The sequence below is a fragment of the Gymnoscopelus microlampas genome (assembly GCF_963454915.1).
Source record: "Gymnoscopelus microlampas genome assembly, chromosome: 9".
NCBI classification, from domain to species: Eukaryota; Metazoa; Chordata; class Actinopteri; order Myctophiformes; family Myctophidae; genus Gymnoscopelus; species Gymnoscopelus microlampas.
In genome coordinates this window covers 13221650-13243106 of record NC_139946.1, presented here as the reverse complement: position 1 = coordinate 13243106, position 21457 = coordinate 13221650, and the positions used below count along the sequence as shown (strand labels likewise).

General features: G+C 41.8%; 1 protein-coding gene across 1 annotated transcript in view; it reads left to right on the top strand.

Annotated features, from left to right (window-relative positions):
- The window catches only part of notch2 (notch receptor 2), an 85019-nt gene that overhangs the window by 41430 nt on the left and 22132 nt on the right, over positions 1-21457 (top strand). Inside the window, exons 5-19 of the mRNA XM_084067460.1 lie at positions 495-628; positions 2472-2594; positions 3470-3703; positions 5790-5945; positions 7892-8077; positions 8766-8879; positions 9632-9745; positions 11882-12115; positions 14124-14234; positions 15196-15388; positions 17006-17151; positions 17769-17882; positions 18204-18323; positions 18853-19005; positions 20518-20746. Of these exons, the coding sequence (XP_083923586.1) occupies positions 495-628; positions 2472-2594; positions 3470-3703; positions 5790-5945; positions 7892-8077; positions 8766-8879; positions 9632-9745; positions 11882-12115; positions 14124-14234; positions 15196-15388; positions 17006-17151; positions 17769-17882; positions 18204-18323; positions 18853-19005; positions 20518-20746 (2361 nt within the window). The remainder of the gene's footprint in view (positions 1-494; positions 629-2471; positions 2595-3469; positions 3704-5789; positions 5946-7891; positions 8078-8765; positions 8880-9631; positions 9746-11881; positions 12116-14123; positions 14235-15195; positions 15389-17005; positions 17152-17768; positions 17883-18203; positions 18324-18852; positions 19006-20517; positions 20747-21457) is intronic.

The following is a 21457-nucleotide window of genomic DNA, read 5'->3' as shown; positions in this document are numbered from 1 at the left end:
CTTACACAGACAGGACAGATAGGACACTTAAACAGACAGGACGGATAGGACACTTACATAGACAGGACGGATAGGACACTTATACAGACAGGACGGATAGGACACTTATACAGACAGGACGGATAGGACACTTATACAGACAGGACGGATAGGACACTTATACAGACAGGACGGATAGGACACTTATACAGACAGGACGGATAGGACAGTTATACAGACGGATAGGACACTTGTGTCATGTTACTATGACACAGTAACATGTTCTATTTTTTGTAAGAATTAGAACATAAGAATTAGAACATTCCCAACATTCCCAACACAAGTCTGCTGGCGGAGACTTGTGCTCCGAGGAGCACTTTTTCTAGTTATTATTATTATTACTAGTAGTAGTAGTAGTAGTTGTAGAAATAGTTGTACAAATTATTATTACATTCCTTGCTGTGGTAGAATGTCTTGGATTCAAATTGACACGGTCCTGTCTCTTGTGGCTTCAGGTGTAACTGTGCCCCTGGGTATACGGGTCGCCACTGTGAGACCCCGTATGTCCCCTGCTTGCCCTCACCGTGCCAGAACGGAGGCACCTGCCGCCAGACCTCTGAGACAAGCTACCACTGCCACTGCCTTCCGGGTAAGACATTCCGAAATGCCTTGAATCACATAACCTGCTAACAAATGTAACAATGTAAACAATGAAAAAAAACACCTGTAAGCCTAATTCATATGACATCCATATGATAAACTTAGGACAGACTTAAATATTGACTCCCCAGACCCATTCACCATCAATCAAGCGTTATTTATAAAGCTAGTTTTGTACATTAAAATCAGTACGATGCACTTCTTTACATTAAGTTAAAGTGCAGAGATGAAAATAGGCAATGATAAAGACAAAACCAACACATACTGTAGGAAATGAAATATGGAGAATAAAAAGGAAATCAATGTTTAGCCACTTTATTCCATAATATAGTACTGTGTGGTGTGGTTAGTGGCTGATTTAAGCAATCACACCTGGTCTGAGTCTAAATAACTAATTTGACTCGGAGCTAGGTGGGATGACACACGTGATGCACGCAGGATCAATCAGCTATCCCTATACTCACACTGAGGGAGAGCGTCTGTCCGGGCAGTACATTACATCTGCTCTCCCTTGTTTTGTGTAGTGATACAGTTTCTATTGTTGTCAGTTCATACCAAGGTATGGCAAGCAGCAGGACTGTATGATTCATTGTCACAAGTACAGTACATGAGATTGATCCATTACCGTAATATTTCATCCGACGCCTCCCGCTCTCTCACACACGTACGCACGCACGCACGCCCGCCCGCACACACACACACACACACACACACACACACACACACAGGAGTAATTGAGCTTTGTGTGCGGGCACCTGTGTGAGAGATGGAACCTGGAAGTGAGATGAGGGGGAGAAATGTGAATTGAAAGACAGACAGAGAGACAGAGAGCAGAGGAGAAGTCGTAAATATAGTTGTAGGCTTCTGCATTGTTACAGTCATGTATTTGAGATACAAACAGAAGGATCCTGCTGGTTGGGTTACATCACCAGACATAATCTTCCCTCAACGCTGTCAGTCTGCTTCAGCTACAAGGGCTTTATGCATAGTAGTGTATATCTGTCTGTTTTTTAGTGTCACCATGATTTGTGTGCGTGGGAATCTCATTTGAAACAAGCCATTGGCTTTTATGGGCGATCCATTTGAGTTGACCTTGTAATATTGTAAACTGTACTTCCATGTGCTTTTTTACTTGTCTTCTAAATAAAGTATTCAATCAATCAATCAATCAATCAAAACACAGGCACAGCACGTGCCTGCCCATATACGACCTGCACATACCAATCTACATGGTTATAGTACTACAAGAATCCTACAGTTCACTGACAGTGCAACAACAATTTAATAGAAAAAGCATATAAGAAAACAAAATGATAATTAATCAATCAATAAAAAAGCAATCATAGTTATAGTAATGAATACCATAATGTAATGGCCCTAAAGATAAAAGATTGACTTCCCATATCAGTTTTTATTTTTGGTAACACAGTAATCTTTGATCTTAATGTTGACCTGGTGTTTATCAACAAACATACATAGCCACTGTTGCGGTTTCCATGAAGGTCATGGTGTTTGTTTACAATAAGGTCTGTGGTTCTAATACTTACAGTATTTCATTATGGGTTGTACAGGCATAAAGTAGAAAACAAACCTGCTTAAAGGAAAAAGTAATGCAATTAAACAACTGAATGATTTTCTGTTGTACACAGTGACATTCTCAGTGTCAAAATGTACACAAATTGACCCTTCCATTGGGGTCAGTATACAATTCTCTGTGTTAAAATAACACAGAGGACTTGACCGGCTATATTGGATTCTTCATGGTCGGGTGACTTGATTTGTGGGAAAGCTCGTATTTAATATTCATGTCACGGTGCCTGACTGTGTTTCAGGATTCAACGGGACCAACTGTGAGAACAACATTGATGACTGTCCTGGACACCAGTGTGCCAACGGAGGGACCTGCATGGATGGAGTCAACACCTACAACTGTCAGTGCCCACCGGAATGGACTGGTAAGGCAATGGCCTCTTCTCTCTGTGTGTGTGTGTGTGTGTGTGTGTGTGTGTGTGTGTGTGTGTGTGTGTGTGTGTGTGTGTGTGTGTGTGTGTGTGTGTGTGTGTGTGTGTGTGTGCTTTGGGTACAGATGTAGACTCTGCATACTCATATTATGAAGCCTGGGCCATGAAAATGGCCTGAAAATCTGGCCTGAAAATCGCTGGCAAGACAAAGAGCAAAGCCCAACAACTAGCTAAATATTGCTCTGCTTCAGCTGTTATATATAGGCAGTTTGTCTTGAGTGGAGGAGAAGGTGCTATATCACATGAACTGTCTAACCATGTTACATTTGTTTCCCCGTAAATGAATAATAATGTGTAGATTCAAATAAAGAATTGAAATTATCAAATGTTTTTGAAAATGTTTGGATATACATGTTTTTGTCTAACATTACGTGAAATATGTAACATGTTAGAAGGTAGTGCTGCGCTGCACGAGCTGACCTAATGTATACAGGACATCACGTGACAAAAACACTAGCTAACAACACATTGCACTGTGATACGTGGTTAGCTTATTTTTTCACCTGACACCTTCGCTCGAGTCTGTCTTGGTGCATTGATAGCACTGGTGTAAGAGCCTCATTATTGCACTGTATGATTGCTGTGCGCCAGGATATGGGATAAAAAAGTGATGGAAACGTTTTGAAAATTCATTGTTAAAAATGTGTGGGAACCCTGAGCTGGTTATAATACAATATATGCACTAACTTTCTCCGTTCCTCTATTGCTTAACTTATCAAAACAGTCGATCTTCAAGCTCATAGATATTTTACCGTACGACGAAACATGAATTGGGCTCAATACGACTCCTCCGACTCCCTGACCCACAGGTCAGCACTGCACGGAGGACGTGGACGAGTGCACGCTGCAGCCCAACACGTGCCAGAACGGCGGCACCTGCAGCAACCTCATCGGCAGCTACGTCTGCGTGTGCGTCAACGGCTGGAGCGGCCCCGACTGCTCGGAGAACATCGACGACTGCGCCACCGCCGCCTGCAGCCCGGGCTCCACCTGCATCGACCGCGTGGCCTCCTTTGTCTGCTTCTGCCCCTACGGGAAAACAGGTGGGCCATCAGCCAGGGATCAAACATCACTGTTTGTATTCTCTTGTAGAAACGTATGGTTAAATCCATGACCCCAGTTCTTACTGATAATATGGGTTACCGAAACAAGTATTTTAAGAGAATATAAGTTTTATCTGCATTCCCAATGCAGTTTACATTAGCCTGAGTCCAGACCAGTGGTTCTCAAACACAGAGTCACTGAGAAGACCGTTTCTCTGGTCTGGCATTGTTTTTTTTTATCCAATGAGCGCTAGGGGGGCTGGGGGGTGGGTCTAACGATAAGCCAATCAGCAGCGCCACAGACCGCTGACAGCTGAGTTGACTGGTAAGGAGTAATAATAACATAGTTGTGCGAATTATCGTTCTTTTTTTCAATGCACCGAATCATTCAGTTGTACGGTTCACTAAAAGGTTTCGTTCAAATCAATGATTCGTTCAGTGCTTGGCTGGAGCTCCGCCTCCGTTCGGTTGCCACTCACTGAACTGAAACACAGGCAGACAAGTCGTTCACTGATCAACACAGACGTATGTTCCCACAGGCAATGGGATCATCTAAACTGAAGGCACTCACGTTGTGTCGATGTGTCGCGTACCCGACATATGCCTCATGTTTCAATAAAGTAAACATGTTTCTTTAATTGACAAACAAAGTTTCACTGCGAGTAAATTTCATGCATGTGTCTCGTCTCTGTCGGGTGGAAACTGTTACTTTTCAGGATTAAAATTCAAAAGTAGCAAATCTACAAGCTCAAAACGCATCGCTTCGTGCCGCGTTACGATCTTGTGGATCTGCTACTTTTGTGTGACGCTGTAGTATGATCAAGTAGGGTATTAATTTACTAAAAAACTGAGGTTTCTGCCCGACAGCGACAATGTATTTTCTTATTGTCCTATTATTTTAACTGCACCGGTAGAGGGTTCATAGTTTACGGGGGGGGATTGCACAAGTTCTCCATATTGAAGGGATTAGCGTTCATAACACAAGAACAAATAAAGAGGTTTTTCACATGCTTCAGAGGGGGTATTGACTAGGCCTGTAGACTTCGGAACAACACGTCTATCCAGAATCGATGTTTCCCTGGGGAACGGATGACTTCACCGTACGCATGAAAGCTCTCGTTGCCTCGCCTCCAGTCCCTGGAGGGGAGACATGTTGAAATGAATCTGATCCAGATAATTAAAGGAGGTTAAGATATACTTAGTGCTCCCTCCGTTCCCTGCAGGTTGGCACAGGTCGTAAATCACTTAAAATACTAATGGGATCCTAATGAAGCTTTGCATAAAACAAAATGTCTCATGCAGTAGCAATTCTCCATTGAGTTTTGAGTTTGACGGCTTAATCCATGTCTCGAAAACTGTAAAACAATTTTACAACATTAAATAAGTGGCCCCTTGTTTGCTCCTCTGTAGTTTAACACACATTAACATTTACTAAGGAATGTGAAAATGGAGGCTATCTTTGCAGAGTGTTTCTGCATTTGAACTCGGGCAATGTGGCAGCATCTTCTCTTCGTCTTCATCATGATATTGTTGTCATGGGACTGGTCTTCAAAATTGTAAATGCAGATTTGCCCGAAATGCCCCCTATACCCGCATATCTGTATAAATACCTCGAAAAAGTTAGTGACACCCACAGTCACGAAACTAGAGGGAGCGTAAACAACAATCTGGTACCACCCACCCATAAAACAAACATGGGCAAATTCTCCTTCTACAGCACAGCCACCAAGGTATGGAATAGTCTAACCCCATCCCTCAAAAAAATGCAGTTCGCTGGACTCATTCAAAACAGCCCTAAAAACCTTCTGGAGATCTACAAGCTTGTAGTGCGGCACTCGGTTCCGCGCTATGAGCTTGTAGATCTTCTATTTTTGAATAGCCAAAGTGTAAAATAATGCTTTTTTAGCTCAAATCAAAAAATGACACAGATGCTTTTTTTTTACATTTTAATCTCTTGAAATATATATATATATATATATATATTTTAATTTCATTTGAAAAAAAGGGGATATTACTCATGACCCATAAACATTTTGGTAAACAGTGCTTTACCTGACTCTTCTCCATGTCCCCCCCTCCCCAACAGGTCTGCTGTGCCACATAGACGACGCGTGCATCAGCAACCCCTGCAGAGAGGGCTCCCAGTGTGACACCAACCCCATCAACGGCATGTTCAACTGTAACTGTCCGGCCGGCTACGTAGGCAGCACCTGCAACATCGACAGAGACGAATGTAGCATCGGTGAGAAAAGATGATGAAATACTTAGCTGTAGTTTTAAACCTTTCAAGTACCTTTTTATTCCATACGCTGTTCCTCTGCCTGGCCTCTGTTCTGACTTGTTACCAGTAACCTCGCGTCACCAGTCTTTCCACCTCGGAGGAAAGCCTGGTATGCGTTATTAAAGACCCATATGATCCGGTCTAGGCCACGCCTACTGAAAAACAAAAATAATAATAATTCTCTTTCCGGATTTTGCCCATCCGGTTTTGCGGTGCCGCTTTGTTTTGGTTCCCCAATCCCTATTTAAATGGAATAGAATTTCCCCGTGGGATAATACAGACGCTAAATAGTCTCCGGAAAGTGCACTCACATTTATATTTAAAACATAAGCTAAACTACGCCGCCTCAAGGATTTTATTAGGACGGACCTATTTTGGGGTTACAGTACGTCTTTCCGGATCTGCCCATCCGGCCACCTGATGACGCGGATGACGCGCCTGGTGACGTAGAGTTGCTTCCGCTCCCGACCGGATCATACACCCGAAAAGATATGCTGCCCAGGCTAGTTATAAAATGTCATCAACAAATACAAACACTATGTACAAAGGAGATTACATTACATTTACCTCCCCTTGTGGTCTCCTGATAGATGTATTTTGTTAATTTTACACATCGTTTAATGGATGGCGCCATTTTGGTGGTAACGTTACGTTACGATATGTTACGTTACTGTACGCTCTCAAGCTGTGGAATAAACTCCCCATTGCAGACAGAACTGCAGACTCACCTCTTCAGACTCCACCTCGCCCTCTAGCACTTCACTATCCCATAGTTTGCAATGTGCAGAATGTGATGTACATGTTGTTTAGACAGTTGCTACAGTAGGTTCTTTGTTTACCTGGTGTCCTAGTTTCCTGAGGCACAGCACTGTTCTCGTTGTAGTCTATGTACAGTATTATGATTGATTTATTTACCTTGTTTATTGTTAAGCGTAAATTGTTACGTTATGGTACGCTTACCATCACATAAAGTAGCAGTTATATTTCATTCCATTATGTTTTACATAATGTTATGACAGTCACCTTCATGAGTTTAGAAGAAATCAGTCATCAATCATTTCTGTCATTTTCATTCCATAGAGGCCAGCATGTCTTCTAGCACCCCGCGCACCGAAAATAGCAGATCTACAAGCTCACAACACGTTGCGCTGCGACATGCTGTGAGCTTGTAAATCGGTTATTTTGGGTTAATAGTTATAAAAAAATGTAAGAGTATTCAAAGTGGTCAAACTAGCAATAACTACATGTTCAGAAGCATTTGTCATAAACATGAAGGGTCTCAGAAATTTCATAAAAGCAAAGGTTAGAGCCTCAATCTATGATTTCCTCAACTGGTTGGTTGGCTGTATGTAGCACAGCAGCAACATAGGTTTAACGATAATAATAACCTAAACATCATCATTACATTTTCAGTCACAAGATTTTATTTCGCTTCATTCCATGCACCCTCTATGCCAGTGGTTCTCAAACTTTTTCATGTCAAGGGCCCCCAAATTGACACTTATTAGCCCGCGGACCCCCATTTGAAAAAATATGCCAGGGACCCCCATAAGAGAAGATTTTTTTACGGCTCTAGCAGTGATTCTCAACCATTTTAATTTCAAGGACCCCCAGTTTAACATGCATTAGGCTACGGACCCCCATTTAATGGCATTTATACCTCTGGGACCCCAATTCATATCGTAAAATCAATGTTAATTTAACTCTGAGAGTGTACAAATGGAACCAAATGGACCCGTCAGGGTCCATTTGGTTCCATTTGTACACTCTCAGAGTTACAGACCCATAAGGGTCCATTTGGTTCCTGTCCATCATTTTGCTGGGGACCCCCTGGAACCCCCTCAAGTACCCCTGGGGGTCCCCGGACCCCACTTTGAGAACCAATGCTCTATGCCTCCGTCATGTAGGTACCAATCCATGTGAACACGGAGGCCAGTGTGTGAACACAGACGGCTCGTTCACCTGTAACTGTGTGAGGGGCTACGCCGGGCCGCGCTGCGAACAAGACGTCAACGAGTGTGCCTCCAGCCCCTGTCAGAACGACGGCACCTGTCTGGACCGCATCGGAGACTACACCTGCATCTGCATGCCAGGTACAGTACACAGGACAAGGTGGAGGGATTTGGCAATTGCAAGAAAATAATCCATAATCTGCAAATTTTGATACAGTTTTAGTCATAGTCTTTTGAATCAAATTCCATTTAGTTTTAGTCATATTTTAGTCATCTGAAATGTTTTACTGTTTAGTCTAGTTTTAGTTGACTAAATATCATAAGATTATAGTCGACTAAATCTACAGTTGATTTAGTCGACTGAAATGTATGTTGGCGGTGCCTTGATGGCGTCGTAATGGCTGATTTTACACTCGGTTGCATGCTGAAAATAGCCGATCTACAAGCTCACAATGTGTTTGTAGATCTGCTATTTTCAGAGCGCACCAAGCGTAAAATGACTTGTCTTTTAGTTCTACTGGATCTCTTCTCCACTAGTTCCTCCACTAACATTTTAGTCTAGTTTTTATTTGTTGACGAAATTGTCATTATATATTTAATCTTAGTTTTAGTCATTTAGTTTTTATTTAGTTTTCGTCAGTGAAAAAAGGCAGTCGAGGAACATTTTTCGTCATAGTTTTAGTCGACTAAATCAACACTGGGTGGAGGTATTTGGCATTTGCAAAAAAAAAACATAATCGGAATTAAGCGTCCTCGTAAATGAAGAAGTGCGATGTAATGACATGATAATAAAATGCTCATATCTTCTCTCTTCTGCCGTCACGTCCAGGATTTGAGGGGACCCACTGTGAGATCGAGGTAGATGAGTGTCTGAGCTCCCCCTGCCTGAACCAGGGAACATGTCTGGACCAGGTCAGCCGCTTTGTCTGCGAATGCCCAGCAGGTTGGTACATACATTTTATTAACACATTGTGTGCCAGAGGTTTATTGAAATAGGGTACATCTAGAGCCAGCATATCTTCCATCCACTTACGTTGATATGTTTCGTGCTGTAGAAGCCCCGACGCGGAAGTGCATGTAAACAAAGCCTGCGTGCGAGACGGCGGAGGGTCCCGACTAACGACTGGAACAATAATATTTCTAACGCAATCCTCCATTGCAGAGTGATCGCCGATCGAAAACGGCTCACTTCCACCACGTTAAAAAGAGATGGAGATATTAAGCTTTTAGCTCAAGGAGTTAACATTGGAGCGGCCGACCAGAAGCATTTTTGACATGGATCCACATCCGGCCTCTCCTTCTTAGAGACTCCAAAGTTTCGTTAGAGCGCCCCACGTGGGAAAAATATATTTAAAAAAAAATGGGTCAAAAACTGTCCGGACCGTTTATGGCACATAACGCACAGCTTCTCAAAAACGGTCCGGACCGTTTATGGCACTCAATGTGTTAAAGACGTTTTGGTTTACCGTGGATTTTACAACAGCTAAGGGGCGTCGTTAACCCTGATGCTCTGTGGAGGTCCTAAAACCCTGTAGCTGTTCTAAAATCACTGTAAATCAAGGCCTCACATGGCTTATTGCTTTTCTAAAACAGCAGCTTTGCACAGCGTACTTGAGTTGGACAAATTGATGAATCGATAATGATTGAACCCAGTGCTTACACATGCATGCCTGTGGTGCTTGTTCATTGTTTCAGGCTTCAGTGGAGAGATGTGCCAGATTGACATTGACGAATGCTCCAGCACACCTTGTCTAAACGGGGCCAAATGCATCGATCGACCCAATGGATATGAGTGTGAATGTGCAGAAGGTATGAAAACCTTAAACGTTTTTATTGCTGGGTAAACATATCAAGCAATTTCAAGATGTCTGTCTTCATTACCTTGTTTTACCATCTTTATGGTCTAAATTAATTGCATTGATTTTAATTAATACAATAATCCCCAAAAAAGTCAACACATCAATCGCTCCTATTCTCCACAAGTTGGCTTAAATTGGTGTTTTATCTATAATAATATGACACAATTTCTATCTCCGTAAAGCTTTGCATTCATGGAGAAGTTTTGTCCCCATTACCTGCATTTACTCTGAAACCATTTGAAACACTTAAAACAGTCTCATGCACAATGGACACACATGCCTGGGTGAACACGTACGTGTGAACTCAGCTGTGTTGACCCAGGCCCAGGTGTGTTCCTCATTATCCCACAAGACAGATTACACTGGAACTTGTGAAAAAAAAAAACGTTTCAGCGTAAATGCAGTATTTATGAGGAGGAGACGGACTGGATACAACACACTTGGATTATCATTATAGCTGTGTTGGGAGTTTATAAACAGAGTTTTTATTATAGTTTGGCTGTTGTTGCCATTTAGACCTGAGGCCGATTCTAAAAAGGCCTTCTAAATCCTGACCTAAGTTTTTTGAAAAAATTCAAATATTTATTCAAAAATTACCAAAAAATGATGTTGCTATATACTGTACATAGCAACAGGAACCCCAAAAGCGGTTCCCGTCCTGAAAAGTATAGTTACAAATAAAGGTTCCTGCCCAAAATGGGTTAATCCTGGACCCCTATTTTCTTCAACAAAACCAACATTCTCTGTTAATTCAAGGCTTCACACAGTGAGTAATAAATTAAGTAAGTCATTTAGGGAGAGGAGTATTCCTTTAATGGTTATTGATCCTGAGAGAAATACAGTTGTCATAGCAGCATATACGCTCTGTGCATGACTGTAGTTCCCTTTTCCAGAAGGTGGCATTCCCATCTCCTGTTCCAGTCAGTCTCTTATAACTTCATTTGATTGGCTCAGCAGAAGATTTGAACTGGAAACATACAACACCCTCATATGGGTTGCCGGTTCAAATCTGCTGCTGAGCCAATCAAATGAAGCTATGAGAAACATACCAGGAACAGAACAGGAAAGGGGAATGCCTCCCTCTGGAAATGGGAACTACAGTCATGCACAGAGGCTATTGCTGTGAGCAATGAAACACAGGTACACAGATAGGAGTAGAATGATACAGAAATAGTAAGGTAACACTAATTCAAAATTAGAAACTTAATAAAAGAAAGACTTAAAGTCTGGTCTGGCCATCTGCACTTGGACTGGATGTATGAACCACATTAATAATTAGTCATAATTAATTAGCTTTTTAGATTTTCAGAATCAGACACAATAAAGTTCATTCTGATTCTTATTCTGAGAAATCAGAATTAGTTATAATTCAATTAGTTATAATTAACCCATTAAGACCTGGAACGCATCTGTGTCACTTTAGATTTCTTTGGCTTTTCAAAAATAGCAGATATACAAGCTCATAGCGCGGCACCGAGTGCCGTGCTATGAGCTTGTAGATCTGCTATTTTTCTTTAACAATTTTTTGGGGGGATTTTTTTTAGAAAACATTTTTAAGAATCACCTCAGGTCTAAATGGGTTAATTAGCTTTTTAGATTCTCCTTCCTTTAAGAGTGCCTGGACTGCCTTGTCGCTTAGCACTGTATCTTATTTGACCCTGATGATGTGAGGAATCCATCTGAGATACATTGAGAAACACAAGACAGTCTTCATCTTTCATCCTTTCTGTAAGGGCGGATTCACACTGCGGCCTTGAACCAGCCTTGAGGCTGGTTGGAAGGAATACCTGGGAAGGAATTGGTAAAGCTAGCATCTATTATAAGTGTACTTTGTGAGAAGTTTTAGATTTTTGGAATGGTATTAGGTAAGGGTATAGCTTTTTAAAAAACATTGCAAACAAGTTAGGCTCGCCCCCTATTGAAAACCTTATAAAACTTCTCACAAAGTGCACACGCTTTACCAATTCCTTCCCAGGTATTCCTTCCTACCAGCCTCAAGGCTGGTTCCAAGGCTGCAGTGTGAATCCGCCCTAAATCTCATTCATCATGTGTCATTCATTTACGATCCCCAAACTCCGCCCTCCAGGTTTCAGTGGCCCGCTGTGCGAGGAGAACGTGAACGACTGCGTCCCGGAGCCCTGCCACCACGGAGTGTGTAAAGACGGCATCGCCACCTTCTCCTGCATGTGCCACCCCGGGTACACGGGCTCCATCTGCCACATCCAGATCCAGGAATGCCACAGCAACCCGTGTCAGAACCGAGGCCGCTGCATCGACCTGGTCAATGCCTACCAGTGCAACTGTCTGCAGGGAACTACTGGTGAGTCAGCATTACTATGACATACCATCTCCGCTTTTCAGGTTGGAGTCTATTTTTTCTAATGGAAGAGTGAACGTGAACACGGCTTCTGAACGATTCTGTAGCCCCATGGTCACTGAACTAAATATTGGACCCGATCATCACAAGCCACACAATCTTCCCAAGATTTTCATACCAAAAAGGCTTTTTTTTCAGAGAGACAAATCAGGAGAAAATCTACTTTAGTGTCGACCTTTCTCTGTCCCAACAACACACTCTCGCGGAATCCAGCATCAGTAAACAGACGATAGTGAGATCATACGGAACGGAACGCACTTAGGAGACTTTTGTAGGAATTGTGCACCATTTTGCCTCTAGTGGCTCCAATTGGGATGGCGTATCTTTAATATTTTTATAGCTTTGGTAGTAGTAGTAGTAGTAGTAGTAGTAGAATATACCACACAAACATCCACTCAGCATGACGGGTAACACATTATACCTTAATGTGTTGAGAGCTGTGAGTCATTCTAGCCTGTCTCTCTCTCTTCCTTGCCAGGCACCGGCTGGTTAATGGCCAAAACCTTGTTTTCATGTGCTCTCTGGGTTTTTTCTGTGATTCATTCTCAGGGTCCCTGAAGGTATTGCGTTGGAGGGAACAGCTTTAATGGAAAGCGCGACTCAGGCTTCCTGCATAGTTGTCAGCTTAAAATTTGAGGAGCTGTGTGTGCGTGTGTGTGTGTGTGTGTGTGTGTGTGCGCGTGTGCGTGTCTGCGGCAGTCATAAGGCTGGACCAGCACGTTGTTCTGGGGATTAGTCGCTCCTGTGCCTCAAGTGCTGCAGTCTGTAATGTACTGTACCCAGTACACGCTCACTGAAGTCAGCTAAGGTCACTCTGTCAGGCCTCCCACATTCACTGACTCCTATTCACTACACTTTGTGGTCTCTTTGAGTCGTACCTTTCTTTTTCTCGTTTTGCGTCTGCATGTGTGTGTGCGTGTGTGCGTGTGTGACTGTGTGTGTGTGTGTGTGTGTGTGTGTGTGTGTGTGTGTGTGTGACTGTGTGTGTGTGTGTGTGTGTGTGTGTGTGTGTGTGTGTGTGTGTGTGTGTGTGTGTGTGTGTCTCGCTCTGTGTCTCACTTTAACACTTACCCTAATTATAGTGACTCAGCTGTTGACTGCAATATCTCTGTTTTCGTCTTCCAGCTCTGTGTCGTCCCTCCCCTTCGTTTCTAATCGTATTCTGAGCAGAGCACTACCGTATTTAGTTTCTGTCTCTGCTGCTTTTCTCTTCACAGGTTGTCACTCCTAGGGCCCCTTGTTTTATTAAAGTTGGTGTGCCACTCCCTCTAGTGGACAGGATTGTAACTGATTGGATGAATTACCCATAAGTTATAAAGGTGTGGGGTGGGGATTTTGGAAGGTCACATTTTTGTCTCTCTTTCGTTAAATATAATAAGTTATTAGTTAGCCCTATTTCATACATAGGCTATTTGAAAATAGCCGATCTACTTATTATATTTAACGAACATTTTAATAGTTTTATATATTTTTTTAAACCAGGAATTGACGCAGAAAGTATAGCTTAATTATGGCAAGATATTAACATGGATGGACTGGTAAAACATTGCCCCCTACACTACACTGTATTGTGATAATCATAAAAATAATCACGTTATTATGATTCAACATTTGTACAGTATATTCTGATATTCCATATTTCCAGTTTAGTGAAACCACAATGGAGATATGCTCTTGGCTTTTTTTGTGTCATCCATTTGGCATGTTTTTAAACTTGTACTGCCTGTACCTTTAAAAAAGCATCACTAAAGCATTCAATCAATCATTCAGCACATTTCAGCAAACCAACCAACCAACCAGGGTGCGATGACTTGAGACGTCTTATTTTTAAACCTCATTAAGAGTTTAATGATCATCGATCACATAAAGGGTAAATGTACAAAGGGATAATCGTCCCCTGCCCAGTAATTACGTTGTCTGAGTTGGTATTTTCATGTCTCTCTCTCTCCAGGGACCAACTGTGAGATCAATGAGGATGACTGTGGCAGTAACCCCTGTGAGTACGGGGAATGTCAGGATGGCATCAACGAGTACAAGTGTGTGTGTGCTCCGGGATACACAGGTAGGCTGAAGCCATGATTTATATACTTTCTCGTACGACGCTATTACAATGCCAAAAATAACAGATCTACAAGCTCACAACCAGCGCCGCATGGCAAGCTTGTAGATCTGCTATTTTCGGTGAGCAACAGCATAACCTGGAGCAAAGCATTCACAGGTAGAGACTAAATGTTCAGAAAGCGATCTTTGATGTCATATCAAATCAGAGAAAGACACTGTCCGAAACGTTGACTTAAAGGTAGGGTAAGTGATTTACTTTGGTTAAAATAAGTGTTAAATAGCTCTATTTTCTGATAGTACTTATTGCTATAGAGTGTTTGTTCAGTAAAAGGAGTCTCCCATGTCTCTCCAGCTCTTTATTAAACAGAAAATGCATTTTCAGTGCTCTCTCCTGATTGGCTTACATTTTGTCACCTACTGTACCTGAAAATGTACTATATTCTGCTTACTAAAGAGCTGGAGAGACCCCTGTGACCGAACAAACGCTCTGTAGCAATGATTACTATCAGAATATAGTACTTTAACCTTTTTAACAAAAAAACTAAAGAATACCAAAAAATATCACTTACCCTACCTTTAATAAAGAGAATCTTTTTTGCAAGTTCCAGACAGAATGCGGGACCTTTCTTTGATTTGATCAAAGATCAAAGATCAAAGATCGCTTTCTGAAAATGTGGACCTACACACCTGTCACTTACTGTACCTTTGAGGTGTGCATCGGCCTTCTTTTAACAGTTAGAGACTAGAAGTCAGTATATAGCTTATAGCTTATAAAGTCACATAATTCATAGCGGAGTAATGTGATAGTAAGGGTCATGACGTCAGAACATTTGTGTCTCAGTTGGAAAAACACACTGAACGAGGACTAATAGCCACATATGATTTTGAACATACTGTAGATTTGAAAACGTGCGTGAACAAAAGTCAACCAGGTTCCTCTCTCTGAATCAATTCCCTTTCAGGAATCAAATGCAACGTGGAGATAAACGAATGCGACTCCAACCCGTGTATGAGTGGGGGCACCTGCATGGACAAGGTGAACAGTTTCAGCTGCTTGTGCCCCCCGGGCACACATGGTCTTCTCTGCCACTCTGGTACGGACCACTGCGCCTCCCAGCCATGTGTGCATGGAGACTGTGTTGAACAGCAAAATGGGTAAGCTTTCCTTTTTATTATGTATTTGTGTAGAATATTCCCTGAATGCCTTTTTTTGCAGACATCTATGTGTTGATCTATATCCCTAACCATTTCAGGTAAATCGTCATTTATAGAGCAATGTTTTTGTCTTGTTTTTGTCACCTTTATTTATACAGATGAAGTTCTATTGGGATACAAGATCTCTTTTACGGCCATGTAGGTTCATAGTATTTGTGGGAAGTATTATATAGCAGATGTAAAAGATGAAACAGGTCGATATATTTCAATAGACCAGGAAGATAAGGTGGATGGTGTTGGCGGTGGTCTTGTCAAATTGCGATCTTGTACGATTACTGAAAAGTAATATTTAACCCATTAAGACCTGGAACGCATCTGTGTCAGTTTTAGATTTGAGCTACAAAGCATTATTTTACACTTTGGCTATTAAAAAATTGCAGATCTACAAGCTCATAGCTTGTAGATCTGCTATTATTGAAAAATCGTGAAAATGTGTGCAAATCTTTGAATATATACATTATTTTTAAGCGAACATTTCTTTGCTTCTGGGGGTCCCTGGAACAAAATATTTTGAGATGGGGGTCGGCGGCCAATTGCATATCATTTTGGGGGTCCTTGACATGAAAAAGTTTGAGCACCACTGATATAGAAACATATTTTTCAGAAAACTGTTGGGATTTCGAAGACATTTCTAGAATCGGCTTCAGGTCTTAATGGGTTAACCAGCAATAGTGACGTCACCCGTTACTAGGGAACCCGGAAACGGGGTTATTTGGGGACATGGAAACTTGAGGAGTCAGACATGAGATTATGGTTGTGGTCTGGTTCAAACCTTAATCTTCTTCCTAACGCTGTTTGGCCAGCGTGGGGTTGTGTAGTTCCTGATGCCGGAATCCACTCATAGGTCATTTTGCCCACAACACTGACTCAACACCAACAATAAGCAGATTTACAGATACCGTGGGGCCGTCCTGGTGGCTCAACCAGCTAACCACATAAATACATAATTGCAGCCTGAGTTGGATGTCATCCATCCTGTGTAGTGTAGTGTAGTGTACCCTCTCTCTCTCTCCTCGCTCTCTCTGTCCACTGTATTATCAAGTGAAGCAGACCTGGCCTTAGAGCTGTAATGCACAGTAAAATCTGTGTTAATTCATCCATTTGTAACTCTGAGAGTGCGTTCAATATGCACACTTGCAGAGTTAAATTACGGCGTAGTCAGGGTCAAATGTAGAGGGCAAATTCCCCCACAAGGATCAATAAAGTATAACTTATGTTTTTGTGCCTTGATCATCTTTAAAACAACAACTATCCCTCAAATGGTCGGGGAATGCCCTCCCCGACCATTTGAGAGCCCCGCAGTCTACCGATGCTTTTAGGAATGGACTAAAAACTTTACCTTTTTAACAAAGCGTTTGCTTAGACTATTTTTTTCCTTAGGTCTTTTACTCTATGCCTTAATTTGTTTTTAATCAACTTTTCACCCCAGCCGATGTTTTTTGTTTTGCCTTTTTTTATGCCATTGTTTTTAAACCCTGTAGCTCTTTTGAGTTTTGCAAAAAATGTAAAGTGCGTTATAAATAAAATGTATTATCGTTATTCTCTCTCTTTCTCCAGGTATTACTGTCACTGTGTCTCAGGCTGGGTCGGGCAGCACTGTGAACTGGAGCAGGACGAGTGCCAGTCCAGTCCATGTCAGAACAGCGGCCTCTGCTTGGACCGTCACAACGGCTACACCTGCCAGTGTCGGGCCGGATTCACAGGTAATAATACAGCTATAATATACCTCCACACTATTTTCAAACATTACCACTTTTTAACACATTCGGTGCCAGAGTTTTATTAAAGAAGTGACGTTGAGTGCCAGAGATCTCACCGTTTGTAACGCTACGCTGTTTACAGCTGTAGACTCCACGACGAGCACCCGATTGTAAACAATATATGCGTGCACTATGGTGGAAATGAAACGAAAGTGGGGAAAATGACTAGTTTTCCCCACTGTAAAAAGTTAAGGAAATATGGAGTTTTTTTGCAAGGAGATGGAATGGGAGCGGACGGGAGCCAGGTTTTTTGGCACGGTGATCCATCTGTCCCTTCCTTCTCAGAGTCACCGTGGGTGATTCCAGAGCTGCGCTAGCCCCCCCCCCCCCCCCCCCTTGTGGGAAAAAAAAACAAAAAACTAAAAGATTGACTTCACGGAGATTCCCGGTTTTGGCACTCAACGTCACTTTTTGCAAAACCTGGAATTCCCGGTTTTGGCACCCAATGTGTTAACTATTATTTCAAGGTAATATACAAACAAATAATAAATAAATAGGAAAAAAAGGGTGAACTGGATGAAGAGAAGAGGTAAAATACATGATATGGATTTTCCCAACAGGTGGGAATTGTGAGAGGAATGTAGATGAATGTGCCTCAGGACCCTGTCAGAACCAAGCCACCTGTATAGATGAAGTCAACAGTTACACATGTCAGTGCAGTCCACCCTTCACAGGTCAGTACTTAGTGTACACGTCATGCTGTCGGACAGAAACCTTTCCATGTTTGATCTTTTTTTATCGTTGCTGTCGTGCAGAAACCTCTGATCTCCGTATTCTAACTTTTGGTGTTTTTTTCTAAAATGAACGCCCTACTTAAAGCGTCAAATGTAGCAGATCTGCAAGCTCGAAACGACGCGCTTTGAGCTTTTCGATCAGCAAAATAGCCGATCTACAAACATTATCCTAGGCATGTGAACATCCTTATGCCGCATTTTTTGTCTGTTGTATTGCTTGGTGGGTTGAGTAGGTATTGATTGTTGTTGTGTGTAATGCAGGTAAGCACTGTGAGGAGGAGTTGGTTCCCTGTGCGTCGCAGCCATGTGAGAGGAGAGGGGTCTGTCATCCTACTCCTGACTACACGTCATACACCTGTACATGTCCCAGTGGCTGGCAAGGTGTGTGTGCGTGTGTGTGTACATTTATATGTAACTTTATGCGTGACTGTGTGGGCAACACGCCAATTGTGCATTGGTTAGGGTGTATTTGTTAAAGGGACACTATCAAGATTTTCGATATACTGTATTTCTTGTATTTACAGACTGAAACACAGTAGTAGTGTTGTAGTCATTTTTCTCCAGTGACGTCACTGGAGTAATCCGTGAATGTGAAAACTAGAGCTGGGCCATTAATCGAATTTCGACCACAGCGTTACAATCTGTATAATACGATAAATGGAAAATTAGATTTTCAAGCGCTTCCCGTTTATAAGTGTTGCTTTCGTTTAGCATCTTGGGAATTGTAGCCCTGTGGGTTTCAAGCATCAGATGACAATCAGCAATTCATTGAAATTGCACATAAAAAGTGTAATACACAGTACAATCCCTCTGCACTTCTTCACTCAGAGTTAATGAACACTCATGAGTATCAGTGAAGGAGGAAAACGATATTTATATTGATAACGGTATATTTGTGACTCACATGCAGGCCTTCGCTGTAATGAGGATGTGGATGAATGCAAGAAGAGCCCCTGTCTGAACAGAGCCCACTGCATCAACAGTCAAGGCAGCTACAAGTGCAAATGTGAGCCTGGATACAGCGGATACAACTGTCAGACCAACATTGATGACTGCTTGCCCAGTGAGTTAACGTATTACACATCAGTGTTGATTTTGACAACAAATTTTGATTTAGTCTAGTCATACTCTTTTGAATAAAATTCCATTTAGTTTTAGTCATATTTTAGTCACCTGAAATGTTATATTTTCGTCTAGTTTTAGTCGACTAAATATCATAAGATTATAGTCGACTAAATCTACAGTTGATTTAGTTGACTAAAATGTATTTTGGCGGGGCCTTGATGGCGTTGTAATGGCTGATTTTACACTTGGTTGCATGCTGAAAATAGCCGATCTATTTAGCCGAACACCTGAGCGCAACCAGACATAAAATTACTTGTCTTTTAGTTCTACTGGATCTTTTCTCCACTCGTCCCTCACTAACATTTTAGTCTAGTTTTTATTTGTTGACGAAATTGTCAATATATTTAGTTTTAGTCATGATAGCTTAGTTTTCACTAACATTTTTCGTCATAGTTTTAGTCGACGAAATCAGTCAAAATGCTAATCTTAAGAAACACATGTTGATACACACAGAGGAAAGCCTTTAGCGGTACACTTTGTGGCAAAAGCTTTAGTCAAAATGCTAAAGATTACTTTTTGTTGCTCTCCCCTCATGGAGCTACTTGCGGATTATACCAGGGTCAGTCCACCCTTAGGTGAACACGCACTGACCCTCTGCACCTTAATGTATAACGCACAAACCTTTTTTTTTATTTATTTTTTATCATTATTGCGCTATTTTTTCTCTCTAAGCACCTTAGCGTCTATACTGTAAGTATATCATGCACAGTATACATACATTTCTGCTATGCTCAGGCACCTTAGTTTGTCTCTTATCTCAGGTACTTTGTAAATATGTAGATAACTTGTTTTTTTGGCCTTCTATTGTTCTCTTGTTGATCTCCTTGCCACTTGCCCCCTACCCCTCTTCTTCTTCTCTCTCCCCACTCTTCTTTCTACGGAATCTAACGTTGCGATGGGAGTGATGTACAAAAACAAATTTCACCCACTTTTTTACCTTGTAAACCTGTGATGTGACAATAAAACTGATTCTGATTCTGATTCTGATCAACAATGTTACACATCTTATTTTATTTGTTCATTTAGATGGGACAATGGACAGTTCAATAACTGTCCCAACATTAGCTACAGAGCTCAATTTAATCGGTATTCCCGGGACAGGAGCTAGTGTACGTACTACTGTACAGTACAGCAGTCAACCAAGTTTACAGCCATTTTATGAAGTACATTTCCAATACAATACAAAACATTCATCTAAAATGATAAACCTGACCCTAAACAAAATTTGAAAAATATATATTTAAAATAGAATAAAACTGAGTCTGACACACCATTTATTGATCACATGACTGGTTTGATTTTAGCCATGATTTAAAGCTGGTAAAAGTAGAACATTGTCTTATACTGCTGGATGTTATGGTCATCCAACCGAATCACAATCAACCGATTTGCTGATAAATAAAAACAAGAATCTGTTGGACATTCTTCTTGTACTCTCTCTCTACCCCAGACCCGTGTCTGAACGGGGGTTCTTGTTTGGACGACGTGGGCCGTTTCTCCTGTGACTGCCGTCCCGGGTTCGCCGGGGACCGCTGTGAGAGCGAGGTGGACGAGTGCACGAGCCAGCCCTGTTTGAATGGAGCCATGTGCCGGGACTACGTCAACAGCTTCGTGTGCGAGTGTCGACCGGGCTTCGACGGGATCTTGTGTGAACACAACATCCCCGAATGCACTGAGAGGTATAGGCTGCTCGTTCAAGGCCACTTTGACTTAACCCTTTAAGACCTGAAGCCGATTCTACATGTCTCCTAAATCTCAACAGTATTCTGAAAAACCTATGTTTCTATATCAGTGGTGCTCAATCTTTTTCATGTCAAGGACCCCCAAAATTATACGTATTTGGCCGCCGACCCCCATCAAAATGTTTTGTTCCAGGGACCCCCAGAAGCAAAGATTTGAGTTAAAAATGTTCGCTTTAAAAATATATATATTCAAAGGTTTGCACACATTTTCACACATTTTCAAAAATAGCAGATCTACAAGCTCGTAGCGCGGCACTCGGTGCCGCGCTATGAGCTTGTATATCTGCTATTTTTGAATAGCCCAAAGTGTAAAATAATGCTTTTTAGCTCAAATCAAAAAATGACACAGTTCCAGGTCTTAATGGGTTAAGCCCATTGGCTTGACCTGTAATACCGAATAAATGATCACCAGCCGCGTGTGAGGACTCGGTTGGCCCCGGTTGCTGAAATCATTTGCGTGTGCATGCATACCGCACAATTGCGACGTGCTTAGCTTTAGTTCAGTTATGATTTTAAAACAGAGTACATAACTAAATTGTTGCTGTCCGGCAGAAACCTCTTATTTCCATATTTTAACTTTTTGTGTTTTTCCGTAAATTAAAGCCCTACTTCAGGGGTTCCCAAAGTTGGGGTGGCAAAATTATTTTG